Genomic DNA, 14,349 nt, shown 5'->3' on the forward strand with positions numbered 1-14,349 from the left:
CAAACAAATTATTAAAACTCTTAAATGTGTAGAAAATAGAAAAATAGAAAATAAATCTATTCTTGTGCTTGATACTTTTTCTATTTTATAATATGTATGCATACAAAACAGACAAGGCTCTTTTGTTTCCTCTTCTCTCTTCTTTTGCTTCTTCTATAAACTTTCAAGTCATAAATTCTAATTTTATTTAATAGCAGCAAGAAAAATCAAAACAATTTCGTGTGAAAAATTATGTTTTTGGAAAATTTATCATAGAACTCACACAACCAAATACTTGAGGCTGGCAGTTGAAGTTAAAACTTTCAGCTGAGTATGAGGATAAGGATGAATATGGGATTGAGAATGAGGCTGAAGATGCATCAAGTGGACGACAAGCATGACGATAATGTGGATTCTGATACTGATGCTGAAACTGTGCGTGTTGGATGATGATGACGAGGCTGCTGGATGTATGTGTGTGTGTGTGTGTGTGTCTGTGTCTGGGTTTTATGGTAATGCCAAGTACGTGAAAGATGCACCAAACTTGGCTGCTGATTCCTAGAATAGCTGGCATCGCTGCCAGCAGCCAACATCATTGTGCCAGACAAGATTTATCGATATAAGTCGAAGACACTTGTTTACTGCCCTCAACACACACATATTCGTACACATACAATGCACTGAGATTTGCCAAACCACCAAATGAATCTCTCAGCTGAAAAGATTCGCACATAAAAGTAACTACAAGATTATGCTCATCATATAAATTACATAAAAGATACTTTTCTCTTCCAAGGGAGGCAATCTAATATTGCAACAAGCCACTTGATTATAGATTGTTTAGTATGTATCTTAAAAATGGTGTATGACTTAATGTGAGGAAATATGAAATCTAAAGATAGTTTTTCGTTTCTAATCAAGACAGTTATTTCCACCGACAAACTTACCCCAAGTTGTCCTTCTAACCGAATTAAACTAATTTAATTAATACAGTATTTGAAATGTAGTACATTTGGTCATATTTTCAAAAAAAAAAAAAATTAGAACTAAGAGAAAACATAATGAGATACAAAAATTATATCTGAAATTGAAAAAGTGTTTATTCACATCAAAAAATCTTTTGGGATTTTTTCCAAAGAGAACAACCGATCATTTAGATATATAGATCATTTACTATTTGAACTAAGACAGAGGAGCTAAAACTATGTATTAGAAGTCTTTCAACACAAACTAAATAGATTTTAATTTTTTAAGTCTGTTTTAAAACCCTATTTATAGTTATTACCAAGTGAGAAATGACAAAGATCTATGGAAATAGCTAATCGACTATAAAGGACTTTCTTAAAATCAATTCTGCCTAGATCTGAGGCAGTACACAATAATTTACTCAATGTTTAAGTAAATTTCATTATAAATAATACATTTTTGGGGACTTTGATTAAATGACTTACAAACCAAATTCGGTGCCAAGTCCAGCCCCAAATCTAGTTTACAAATTTGAAACCACAAAGCCAAAAACAACAAAATAAGCCACAGCAACAGCAGAAACACCAACAGCAACAACAAGAAAATCAGTTTTCGCCTCTGCCAAGCCACAAAAGCCCCGCCCAGAGAAAAAAGTAGAAAAAACAAACGCCCACAATCACTAGGGACAGCTAGGGACAAACTGGGGGCAGAGCCTTTTGTCTAGTGTCCAGCTTGCAACATGGGGCATGATAGGGAATGGGATATGTTTGTCCAAATTAGAGTGTGTTGCACTTTTGAATCTCAACTTTGTCTGTGTGTTAAATTTACTTGCTTGAAAATTGAATTCAAAAGCGATTATCAGCACTTAACTGTCAGCGACACGAGGCCAACCTCAAGAGATGGCCAAGTTGCCAGCATCATCGCACAAGCAGGCCAAAAGCAGCGCCAATAACCAGCAAAGTCACTGCACAGGGCTGGGCTGCAGATACATATATATATATATATATGTATCTGTAAGTATGTATCTACAAGTATATGTACATATGTATCTACAACTCTAACACTTGGTTGGCTCAAATAAAATTTACACTTACAAGTGGCGCTAAAGTCAAGTGCAATGCTCCTACCCCTACTCCTACCCCATCTTCCCCCATTCTTCACACTGCTCCACTTCTTCTGGGCCGTCAGCTGGTCCGACATGGCCAAAGTGTTGCTAGCTGACCAAAGGCGAGAACAGGGCAAGGCTGCGAGAAGGGGAGGGGAGGAGTGGGGAGAGGAAGGGAGCGCTTGTAGCTGCGGCAAATGTGGTCAAGAGTTTTATAAAGTTCATCATCCATGGCCTGGTCCTAAGCATTTTTCAAGTGCAGCGCCAAAAAGATTTTCAATTTCAAATACGAGAGTATTATATAAGCAGTTAGAGAAACCAGCTGCCAGGCAGTCGCAGTGTTAAAGCCATTTACACTCCACCCATTTTCATTATGGCCTTTTACAGTTGGCCATCATCACTAAGTGATGGCTTTGGCAAAATAATTTGATTAAAAAATTATAGTTGAAAGAATTTTATTTAACTGTTTCGTTACATTATTATAAAATATATTTGTATTAATAATTAAATAAATTAGTAATAAAATAAGATACATTCATAATAATAAATAAATTAATTAGTAATAAAATAAAGATTTTTTTGACTATGCCCGACTTAGATTTTGCTTAAGCTCATTGAGAAATTGACTTTAATTTTATAATATTAATATTACCAAATCTACAGTACAATCTTTTATATCTGTAATAGTTATTATTACAGAAGCTAAAATCTCCCTAGTTCTTTCTACTCATTACATAACTTTTACTTTAAAGTATTTTCTATTAAGATTTCAAAACTACAATTTCAAACCTATATATCTTAAATTTCTCACAGCCCTTGAATCCATTAAAAGATCGGTTCTCTAAAATCTTTAATAGAGTATTTATAAGTTTTTATAGCTTATTGATGTTATATCTTACACTTCAACTCATCTCAGCTGCACATTCATAAAGTACATAATCATGTTCATGACGTGAGCTCAAGTGGGTTTGGGCCTGAATCTGGATGGGGGATATCGTTATGGGTATGGATTTGGAATGGACTGTTGGTTGGGCGTCTGTTATGAAAGCTTAAACCGTAACAAGTATTTAAAAAGCACTTCAGTTTGAGGACTCAAATGAAATATATTAAAAGCATATTGAAATTTATTGTTTATTTTTATTTTATTGTATTGTTGATTTTGATTAATTCAACAGCAACAATTTTGAATTGTTTAAGGACGTACAGGTTTACGTGGATTTCTAGGTGGTGGTCTAAGTGTCGTAGGTCTACGAGTGGTTGGCCTGATTGTGGTTCGACGTGTGGTTGTACGAGCGGTTGTACGAGTGGTGCCGCTCGTGGTTCGACGGGTGGTTCTTCGGGTGGTTCTACGGGTGGTTCTACGGGTAGTTCTACGTGTGGTTCTACGGGTGGTTCTACGAGTGTTTCTACGGGTGGTGCGACGTGTGGTTCTGCGGGTTGGGTTGCAACGGTTACAGCGATGTAGAGGTCTACGCTTCATTTTTGCCATTTCAGCAACGGAGTCACAGGTAAATTTCTTACTTGGATCTGCATATAAACAATTTATAATATTTACAAAAAAAAATAATTGATATAATATTAACTTACTTTGGCAATAAAGACGCTGAACTTCACATACGGAGATTTTCCGCCAGATCCAGCGGCTTTGAACTGCCTTGGGACAGACATCTGGACGATTTATATCAAATCTTTGAGGCACTGTTCGAGGATTTTGCACACACCTTTTATAGATATTATCACAATCCACATTCTGGGCACTGATGTGCACACAGCAGACGATTAAGCAGAGTGCTATAATACTTTGGATATGCATTTCAACTACAATCGATCGATTACTGATAGTCAATACAGTTCAAAAACCGGCTTATATATCCAAAAGAGAGCTATTGAATTCAGTCAATGAACAATATCAGTATTATATTAATACAAATTCTATATTTATTACCGAAAAATTACAATTGAACAATTGCATAAATTGTTCTTACAATATAAGACAAACCAACAGCTGGTATTTTAACAATAACCAAAATACAACTTTCTTAAATAAATTCTAGACAATAAATACCTGACATTTCAGCAAAGCTCAGCTAAAAGTCCTTTTAAGTCCCAAGAATTAGCAGGTATGTCGAGATATGATCTGACCTAAACAAATTATTTTATCTTGAAGAAAATCGTAAGATAATAGTTTAATTTTCATCTTCTTTTCAGTAACTTTGGTGAATTGTGGTGGCCCTCGGAAAATTGATTATTAATTTGTAAAACTGTATACTTAACAAAAACCGAAAACTGTTAAATAAATTTAGTTTTAAATTTTTACTTAACTTAAGTAGATTGCTTTTGGTTATTCCAAATTTTTGGAGTTGCTTATTAAAAAAAAATTGGAATCTACTTTCAACTTCTAGTATAATAAGAGAAATAATTCATGATATCGACAACCGGCTATTTTATTAAAAAAATTCATCATTTATTATACAAATAAAATGTTTCTTTAATTACTCTACAAAAGAAAGTACGTGAAGTTATTTGAGAGATTGTATTATCTATAATTATAAATAAAATATCCATTATAATTATAAAAGTTATAAATAATATAATTGATATTTACTTTCAATCTATCTATCTGGAAGTTTGGGCCTTAACAAGTGCCGTGTATAAAAAAAGCTTCAGCTTGAGGACACATCTAAAATGTATTTATCAAAAACATATTGAAATTTATTGTTTATTTATTATTCATTGTAAATTTGATTTTGATTAATTCAACGGAAAATGCAATTTAAGATATTTTCCTTCCTTTAGGGACTGTGTGGCTTGCGTGTCGTGGTTCTACGTGTCGTAGATCTACGAGTGGTTGACCTGCGTGTGGTTGGTCTGCGGGTGGTTCGACGTGTGGTTCTACGAGTGGTACGCCGTGTAGTCCTGCGACGTGTGGTGCAACGGGTACAGCGGGGTGAAGGTCTACGCCTCATTTTTGCCATTTCAGCAATGGAGTCACAGGTGAATTTCTTATCAGGATCTGCATATAAGCAATTTATAATATTAAAAAAAAAAAAAATTGATATAATATTAACTTACTTAGGCAATAAAGACGCTGCACTTCACATACGGAGATTTTCCGCCAGATCCAGCGGTCTTGAACTGCCTTGGGACAGACATCTGGACGATTTATATCAAATCTTTGAGGCACTGTTCGAGGATTTTGCACACACCTTTTATAGATATTATCACAATCCACATTCTGGGCACTGATGTGCACACAGCAGACGATTAAGCAGAGTGCTAAAATACTTTGGATATGCATTTCTGCTACAATCGATCGATTACTGATAGTCGATACAGTTTAAGAACGGGCTTATATATCCCAGAGAAAGCTATAGAATTAGGTCAATAAACAATATGTGTATTTTATCAATACCTATTCTATATTTTTACTGTCGAAAAATTACAATTGAATAATTGCATATATTGTGTATACAATATAGGACAAATCAACAGCTGGCATTAAAACAATAATCAAAAATCTACTTTCTTAACAAAATTCTAGACAACAAATACCTGACATTTCAGCAAAGCTCAGCTGAACATCCTCTTAAGTCTCAAGACTTAGCAGGTATGTCGATATTGAAATTGCTCCATAAAAATTCTTTTATCTTAAAAAAAATCGTAAAATAATAGTTGAATTATCTTCCTCTTTTTAGAAACTTTGGTGAATTGTGGTGCCCCTGGGAAAATTTATTTATATACCCGTAAATAAAATAATAAGTAAATAGGTATATTGTGTTCGTTAGAATGTATGTAACAGGAGGAAGGAGGCATCTCCGAACCCATAAAGTATATATATTATTGATCAGCATCAACAGCCGCCCCCTTACAGCAAAGCAAATCGCGAAAAACCGCCTGTTCGTCTGTATAAACAAAAGGATTTCAGAGACTAAAGGAGATAGAGTATCTAAATTTGGCACACCGATTTCTATATACCCCACGCAGGTCAACTTTGTTTCAAATTTAAGCCACGCCCCCCTCCGCCCCGGCAAATTGCAAACCACCACACCCACAGTACTTAAGGTAATAAGTTTTATATGGAAATTTAATTTAGTTACTAAACTAAGCTCACTAAACCGCAGCTAGATCGGACAAGTAAAACGGCAGTAATAGCTAACCAAAGTTCATTAATTCAATGCAATCACTTTAAAGTATGCAGTAGTTTTTGTTGAAACATTATATTTAACAGTAACCGAATGTATATTAATCAGAAGAAAAATGGTTAATAATACATTTTCGTTAAGTTTATTTTTAGGCCTTTAGTTTACTTGAGTAGATTTTGTATCAAAATTTTTGACGTTGCTCATTAATAAGTTTGGAAACTACTTTACTTCAATTTTAGTTCAATAAGAGAAATAAATAATGTTATAGACAACCAGCTACTTTATTAAAAAATGCATTTTTCATATAAATAAAATGTTTTTTGTTATAATATATTACACGTTTCTTTAATTCCTTCAAAAAAGCTTAAGTACGAGGGGATATTTAAGAGTTTGTATTATTTATACTAATAATATCAATTATAATTAATATATAGTTAATTAAATAACATTTACTTACTTTTAATTTGAAAGCTTAAACCTAAGCAAGTGCAATATATATAATAACAAACTTAATAGACCCCTGGAGCTTCACCTTGAGGAGACATCTAAAACGTATTTATCAAAAACATATTGAAATTTATTGTTTATTTATTATTCATTGTAAATTTGATTTTGATTAATTTAACGGAAAATGCAATTTAAGATATTTTCCTTCCTTTAGGGACTGTGTGGCTTACGTGTCGTGGTTCTACGTGTCGTAGATCTACGAGTGGTTGACCTGCGTGTGGTTGGTCTGCGGGTGGTTCGACGTGTGGTTCTACGAGTGGTACGCCGTGTAGTCCTGCGACGTGTGGTGCAACGGGTACAGCGGGGTGAAGCTCTACGCCTCATTTTTGCCATTTCAGCAATGGAGTCACAGGTGAATTTCTTACTTGGATCTGCATGTAAATATTTTAAATTATTTAGAAGAACAGATTTGAAATTTATATTTTCTTACTCTGGCAGTAAAGACGCTGAATTTCACATTGGGATATATTCCGCCAGATCCAGCGATCCCGAACTGCCCTGGGACAGGCATTTGGGCCATTTATATCATCTCGTTGGGGCACTGTTCTAGCACATTGCATACAGCGATTATATATCTGATCACAATTCACATTCTGGGCACTGATGTGCACACAGCAGACGATCAAGCAAAGGGCTAAAACGCTTTGGATATGCATTTCGACTATAATCAATCGATTACTGATAAGAAAGTCAGTTTAAGAACGGTCTTATATATCCCAGAAAAATCTATAGAATCAGTTCATTAAAAAACATGAGCAATCAGACAATACCTGTTCTATATGTATTCTCCAGAACAGCTTAATTCAATCCATTGTTATTACAATGTAAGTCAACTTAACAGCTGCCGGTAAACAATGCCCAAAAATCTTTTTCTTAACCAGAATTAAGACTATAAATACCCGACATTTCCACTAGATTCAACTATAGAACAGCTTGGGTCTCAAGTCTTATCAAATATGTCGAAGTTTGTGCTGCTATTGGGTAAGAATATCCCAGATATCCCATAAAGGATCATAATGCAACTTATTTTCATTCTATATAGTCATCAGTTCTTTATGCTTGTTGCAAGCTCACGCGAATCGGAGAACTTGTCAAAAATTAACTAACGTCTGTGAGAGAAATCAGCCAACAGTTGGAACTGAAGACATTATCACAAAACACGTGAATGCCGATTGTCGCCTAAGAGATTCCAGGTGGAGAAATATAACACGCTGTGAATTGGAACGGGCCTCCTGTGAATGTAAGTTGAAAATGTTACAGAGAAAAAGTAATTCATATTAAAATTATATAATATTATTAGTATCGCTAGTGAGATGTGGTGAAATGAGCTGTGCCAACATTGCCAAGGCCCTCGGGAGATAAATTATAAATTGCTGAGAATTTGTAATAAACAAAAACTAATAATATATGTATAAATCAGACAAAAGATACTTGATAAAATCTTAAATAAAACCATTACGAACTTATTAACTCAAACAAGAGCTTTCATTTTAGTTGCTTATGCTTGGAGCCTCACATTATTTGCTTAAGTTATTATTTATGGAAGTTTCCGGTATTTCTTTTTAGTTGTCACTTATCAATCAGCTCGCATTTCAAAAGAATCATGCACAAACTAAACTCACCCTAATTTACATACTAGGTTCTATACTCTACTAACTAATAAACACATAATAAAAGCTCCCACTCTCACTCTCTATGAAAACTCACAGCAAAGCTGCTTATCAGTCAAGTTCCTCTTTACAGGGCTCTCCCACTCTCACTCTCAGTGCAAACACACCTTAGTGTTGATTTGCATGCGATCTGCAGCTGCATTAGTAAAGTGCCGCTCTTTGCAATGCTCTCTTACGCTGCCGCTCTCTCAACTCACCACACGCACGCAGCTAAGCTTAATGCCCAGTTGCTCTGTATAAATCACCATAGCACAACAAAACAAACAAAACATTTAGCGTTCTCTCAAGTAAACAAAACTTAATTAGATACTGTGAGAGAGAGATAGTGAGAGAGGGAGTGAGCAAGAGAAAAGAGTGCAGAGCCAGGCGCGCAATTGAACGTATCTACATACACATACTGTCGTCTGTCTGTTTGCCAGCCGATCTATCTGCTTAAATACACATGGTGATAATAAAGATTGCGAGCCAAAAACAAAATTTTCTGCGACTGTCAACATCTACATATGTATTCATATTGCTGCTGTTGTTGTTGTTAATTTTTCACACACGACGGCAACGGCAACAGCAGCGGTTAAAGCAACGCTCCAGATAATAATCCAGTTGCACGTCGAGTCGCAGTCGCCCGGTTGACAGTTGTCGTGAGTCGCGTCGCGTCGCATCGAGTTGTTGGTGTTGTGTCGTGTTGAGTTGAAATTGAGTTGTGTTGAGTTAACTTGGATCCCAGTCACGTTTCCTCAGTATTTCTGCAGCCGCGTATTACAAATTGCGATATTGAGAGAGTGACGGAGTGACGCTGTGATTGATTAAGTGATTCAATGAGTGAGTGAGTGAGTGAGTGAACAGCTGTTGCCAAATGTCAAACATAACATTTATGCGTCTGGTTGGCAGCAGTTATGCATTGGCGGCATTGGCGAATGACGATGTCACCTTTCAGCCAAACAATATTAACAACAGCAATAACAACAACACACACAGCAGTGAAAGCAATGCCAATAATAATCACAGTAGCGGTAACTTTTTGCTAGTTTTTGAGGACAATTACAGCTATCGCTCCACATCGACCATTGTCCTAATGGTCGCCGCCTGGATTCTACTCATACTGGGCTTTGTATTCTGCTGCTGTGCCGAGTGCTTTGGCATCAGTGTCTGGCGGGGAAAGAAACGCGCCAGCATTTCACTGAGCGGAGCGGAGAGCGGCTCGGCCAGCACCACCACCGTCAATGGCGACGAGCTGAGCGACCTTCATGCAGCAGGTGAGTTTCTATGCACGAGAGCTTTTAGTTTGAAACTCAACAATGCAAGAGCAAAAGCAAAAGCCATGGCATACTTTTCGGCGCTGCTGAGAAATGGCGCTGTGACAACAACAAAGACAATGAAACTTTATCTCATTTGCTTCGCCTTGCACACACACACACAGAGTGCATCTTGCACACATATTTCAAAAAAGTGGCAACAATAAGCGAAAAATATAAGGAGCGCTAACAAACCTAAAATACTCTTTCTTAAATGCTATATATGAATTCGTTGGAATATACTCGAATATTGAAAATCTGCAGTTCCATTTATAAATCAAATATTGTTATGAAGACAGCAAATCTACAAGTTTTCAAAGAAGAATTGGTTTAATAGCTCGAATCATAAATCTAAATTTCCATTTGCTTTCTGGAAACCCCTAGCCCGAGTTTTGAATTCAAAATTAATATATTTTCGGTTACTTAATCAAAATATTCTTAGAGTAACCAAAAGAATCTATTCTGCTGCATTCATAGAGCATAAAAGTATTTTTTGGAAAGTTTTAAGTTAAGAGTCATCAGTTTGCATTGAGCGAGTCGGAACTTTAAATTCCATTGGGATGCACTTGGAATATATACGAAACATGCGAGTGCTAAACAAAGTGAAATTTCTCTGGGGTGTTGGTGTAAGGGTATACGATAGGGTAGAAACGCATTTGTATGGGCTGTCAATGCATTCAACTGCCACTGCTGAACTACTTTCAAACGGGACTTTGTTTCTGTGCAACACAGGAGACTTATGCAAATGTGTTCTGCAGTCACTGCAGTTTGTTGTTGAGTCACAAGAGAGTAGAAGAGGGGAGGAGGGAGTGGGAAATTGCCTCATCGATATCATAAAATATTTAGCTATTTTTCGTATCTCGTTTCGGTTTTGTTATTGGCAAATTTGGCATGCGTTTTGACTGAAATTGGCTTTTGGCCAAGTCAACGAGCGTTAGATGCACACGTACAGCTACAGACATCAATTGCCCATATTTTTGGCATCATTTTGAGTTTATGAGCTTCTGCCTAAGCCACATTCACAACACAACACACAACACACACCACACACAATCAAATGCCCCATGCAGTTATCGGTTGCAACTTGTGCAACGTGCAACGTGCAATGCCCCTTAAATTCTCAAAGATATTGGGTTTCATTAGGCCAATATTCTCGTATTTGGCCAGCATCAGCAGTCAATGGGTCATTAGACGTTCATATCGATAACGCAAAATTTGTTTCCAAATTTATTTGGCCCAATGGCAATGACCAACGGCTGCTGGGATTTTTGGAATTGTGGCTTTAAGTGGTTCGTTCAGTTGTTGCATTCACACTTTGCTATGTTGCAGTTGCAATACTTTTGGTATGCAACTTTGCCTATTGTTTAAATAAATCGATAGAAATTTCCATTGAATTATGCTGACAACAAGTTATGAGGCTTTCAAGCCAACAGTTTTCTTGAGGATACCAAAGGATACTCAGAAATCACATATAGTATTTAAATAAAAATACATTTTATTAAATCATTGTCAAATGATATGAAAAGTAACTTTTATGAGTTTTTGAATAATACAAATTTATTTTTATATCGATAACAGCAAGCAGAAATCGTTACTTTGATTTAAAATCAGCCAACAATGTTATCGAAACGACAACGAAAAATCATGAAATGCATTTTGATGTTGCCATTCCTTTGGCAATATAAACCGTAAACCGTAAGCACTCAGCTGAAAGCTCGTAAGTAATCGATTTGTTGTCCTCCCATCACCATCTCCATCCCCATCCCCATCTCCATCTACATTCCATTCAATACATCCACTTGAGCGCATTGGCCCATTTCGATAACTACATAAGACCCGCCTTAGTGTGTCATGCGATAAATTCTTGCACTTTCCGACTTTAGCAAACCCAACCCGTACATAAACGTGGCCAAAGTTAATAGCCTATAAAGAAAAGCAGAGCTCGAGACCGAGAGAGAAGGAATGCTGGAGAGCGAGATGAGACTACAAACTTTAAGTTGCAGCCATAAAAAATTGCGAAAGTCACAAATGTTTTATGAAACTTTCTCATTTTATTTAGCCTTTTATATTATATGCGAGTATCAGCGCTCTGTGCATCGACTTCGACACAACTCGCTGTTGCACAAGTTTTTAATAAAAACTTGTGTGCAGCAATTGCAGCAATACCTATTCCCTCTGCTCCCTCTGCTCCCACAACCCCTTTTACCCCTCGGGTGTCAGCTTCTCTGCTCTGCTCAGAAATTCATAACCGCATTTCTCGCAGCTCCTGGCAAACGGAGCAGCAGGCACAGTTGTACATACCAATTACTTACATATCGACAATATGGCTGAGACAATAACTGAGTGCACCCTCCTACTCTCCATGCCATTTCTTTTCCTTTCTCCTTTCTCCCTTCTCCCTCTTCCTCTTATTGGGCACAGCTGATGCAGCATTGGCATATAATAAGTTTTTTGTCTCTCCATCGAACACAATGGCAGAAATTCGCACATAGAAAATTGTGTGATGCTTGCCAAGTTCTTGTGTCTCTTCAGTTTCTCAATTTAATCTATAATTCAGTTGATATTACCCTGTGTTCAGACAACACATTAGTTGGGTTTATTGTACTTCAATTAATACCAAAAAAATATGCAATTTTTTAAGAAAATGTCTTTGATCTTATATAACCATCTTTCTGGCAGTATTTTTTTTGTTTGTTACATGCAAAGTGTCGTAGATCCAATTATTTAAAATTTGAAAGTTAAAGTTATAGAAAATGTATCTACAATTTTTTTGAGAAAGTTTAAACAAAATCAAATTATTATATTATATAATTATCATGAGAACGATCGGTTGAAAAATGAACTATTGTATAAAATTAAAATCTTATTTAAAATTCTCTTTAAAAAAATTTAGCAATTCACTATTACAAAAATATTTTAGCTACGAGTACATGAAGACATCTATTCTTTTAGGTAAAGCGTTCAAATTACTTATTCTAAACAAAAGTATACAAGCCTCTTCCGGTTTATTTTGACAACATTTTTCAGATACAAATTGCTTTTCGTTAGTGGATTTAAGTATATAAAGTGAAAAATTATAAATTTCAAATACTTAGCCTAAATTCAACGTCCAAAAATAAATTTTAATTAATTTTTTTAATACAAGTGGAAACCAAAACGCGCCTGAATATTAAATGCAGTACATTTGACATATAAATAGAAGAAATAATTGCCAAAGTGCATTAATTTTGTTTTAAGATATTTTAAAATATTAAAGATCAAATTTTTTTTTTTAAATTATTATTTATTTTTTAACTAGACTATAATTTTTTTATAAGGTATATTTTGGTGCAATGCTCCATAAAGAAGGTCATTGTTGTAAATAAGTACCCAAACAACAAACCTGTATAGGGTATCTCTAAGTTGGTTTGATTGTTCCAATTTGATTTACAGACACTTTGAAATTTGTTTTTCTTTTTATTTATAACGGGAAAATATTCACAGCTTTATTTGCTGTTTATGCGCTTCATTGAGTTTGCCTCCTCCCTCCTTTTTTTTATTCGTGTACATCATTTTTTACGGGACACTCATCAAACGGAGGATTGGAGATTGGAGGCTGCTTAGTTAGTCCTTCATGGCACTTTGATTGCTCATTTGGCATTTATTTGATGATGCCAAGAGTCGGCCTGCGACTTGGCCATCTTCGTCTCCATTTCCACTTCCATCTCGTCTCCGTCAGTCTTAAATTATTCATTCTGCGTGTCTTCTGCGTGAAGCAGCCTGCAGCATCTACAGATGCCGAGCTGTGGACCTAAGGAGCTGCCCACGTACAGCAAAGCGTTGAGAGAGCATTGCGAATTTTTAAAATATTCATGTCCTGCCGCTGGCATCGTTGGCCAAAACATCATCGGACCAAGGACTTAACTAAATGTGCGTAATTTTTACCGACAGCGCATTGAAAATATCGCTCACAGCTATCAGACAGCCGCTCTGAACGTGAGCTTGCAACTTGCCCCATCTTAATATTGGATTTGCCGCCTCTTTACCTTCAAGTTGTGTATCCAAATCTATAAAGTAGCTTTCTGGGTGAAACAATTGAAGCGAAAAAGAAAATACATAAATTAAATTAAATTTTTTGCAGGTTATGAAATGGTCTTCTTTGTGATTTTTAGACAATTAATATAGTAGAATAAGTTAGAATACTGCTAATATAGAATTTTTATAAGCCTAAATAAATTATTAAAAAGGCTCTATAATTCTTAAGCTATTCTCAGGTGTGAATACAATAAATAAACTTTTTGTTCACACTTATATATTCCAATTATAATCCTTTGATCAAATTTGATTTAAGCAACAGATAATTAAGTTTCAAGCAAAGGAGTATTTGATTAAAATGCAAGTTTCAAATATAAATTTGTAAATCCAACACTTAGCTTACAGCTTCAATCTATTTTGCAATTTCTGATACTCAAACAACATTGATTTCAATGTTGAAACATTTGATTAGGTTTATTTGCTTGATTTCGGTTCAATCTCATCCCTCTCTCCCTTCTCCATTTCGATCTGTTTTGAGTTCTCTCTGAGCTTCTGCTCAGACATTTCGTCTAATTTGTATTTATTGTGCAACATTTTTTGTCAAATTGTGCATAAAATTTACATTTTTTATTAACGCTGTCCACTCTCTCAATGAAGCCAGAAGACGAAGAAGT

The 14,349-nt window shown here is 35.6% G+C and overlaps 3 protein-coding genes across 5 annotated transcripts in view; 1 reads left to right on the top strand and 2 right to left on the bottom strand.

Moving 5' to 3' along the window:
- Positions 1 to 3,167: 3,167 nt before the first annotated feature.
- On the bottom strand, positions 3,168 to 3,865 carry LOC117788846 (salivary glue protein Sgs-3-like). Its single transcript, XM_034627746.1, has 2 exons — positions 3,638 to 3,865; positions 3,168 to 3,577 (listed from the first exon to the last, which is right to left on the bottom strand). The coding sequence occupies exons 1-2, from the start codon at positions 3,861 to 3,863 to the stop codon at positions 3,243 to 3,245; spliced, it is 561 nt and encodes a 186-aa protein (XP_034483637.1). The 5' UTR covers positions 3,864 to 3,865; the 3' UTR covers positions 3,168 to 3,242.
- A 976-nt stretch (positions 3,866 to 4,841) lies between these two features.
- On the bottom strand, positions 4,842 to 7,360 carry LOC117788848 (salivary glue protein Sgs-3-like). 3 transcript variants are annotated; one of them, XM_034627749.1, is made up of 2 exons: positions 7,130 to 7,360; positions 4,842 to 5,063 (listed from the first exon to the last, which is right to left on the bottom strand). In XM_034627749.1, exons 1-2 carry the CDS (start codon positions 7,353 to 7,355, stop codon positions 4,843 to 4,845), a joined length of 447 nt encoding a protein of 148 aa, XP_034483640.1. In that variant the 5' UTR covers positions 7,356 to 7,360; the 3' UTR covers position 4,842. The 3 variants fall into 3 exon arrangements, with proteins under 3 accessions (XP_034483640.1, XP_034483638.1, XP_034483639.1); XM_034627747.1 differs by lacking the exon at positions 7,130 to 7,360 and adding an exon at positions 5,123 to 5,363; XM_034627748.1 differs by lacking the exon at positions 4,842 to 5,063 and adding an exon at positions 6,769 to 7,070.
- Positions 7,361 to 9,014: 1,654 nt separating this feature from the next.
- Positions 9,015 to 14,349, top strand: part of LOC117788753 (probable serine/threonine-protein kinase roco8) — a 38,525-nt gene continuing 33,190 nt past the window's right edge. Inside the window, exon 1 of the mRNA XM_034627616.1 lies at positions 9,015 to 9,622. Within this exon, the coding sequence (XP_034483507.1) occupies positions 9,223 to 9,622 (400 nt within the window). The 5' untranslated portion in view covers positions 9,015 to 9,222. The remainder of the gene's footprint in view (positions 9,623 to 14,349) is intronic.

This window comes from Drosophila innubila (assembly GCF_004354385.1).
Source record: "Drosophila innubila isolate TH190305 chromosome 3L unlocalized genomic scaffold, UK_Dinn_1.0 0_D_3L, whole genome shotgun sequence".
NCBI lineage: Eukaryota > Metazoa > Arthropoda > Insecta > Diptera > Drosophilidae > Drosophila > Drosophila innubila.

Excerpts from the sequence above, each read along its gene's own strand:
- LOC117788848 (XM_034627749.1), bottom strand. The coding sequence starts at position 7,355 with ATGCATATCCAAAGCGTTTTAGCCCTTTGCTTGATCGTCTGCTGTGTG. Across the intron at positions 5,064-7,129 it reads TCAGCGTCTTTACTGCCAGA|ATCCTGATAAGAAATTCACC; the intron begins GTAAGAAAATAT and ends GCTTATATGCAG.
- LOC117788846 (XM_034627746.1), bottom strand. The coding sequence starts at position 3,863 with ATGCATATCCAAAGTATTATAGCACTCTGCTTAATCGTCTGCTGTGTG. Across the intron at positions 3,578-3,637 it reads TCAGCGTCTTTATTGCCAAA|ATCCAAGTAAGAAATTTACC; the intron begins GTAAGTTAATAT and ends GTTTATATGCAG.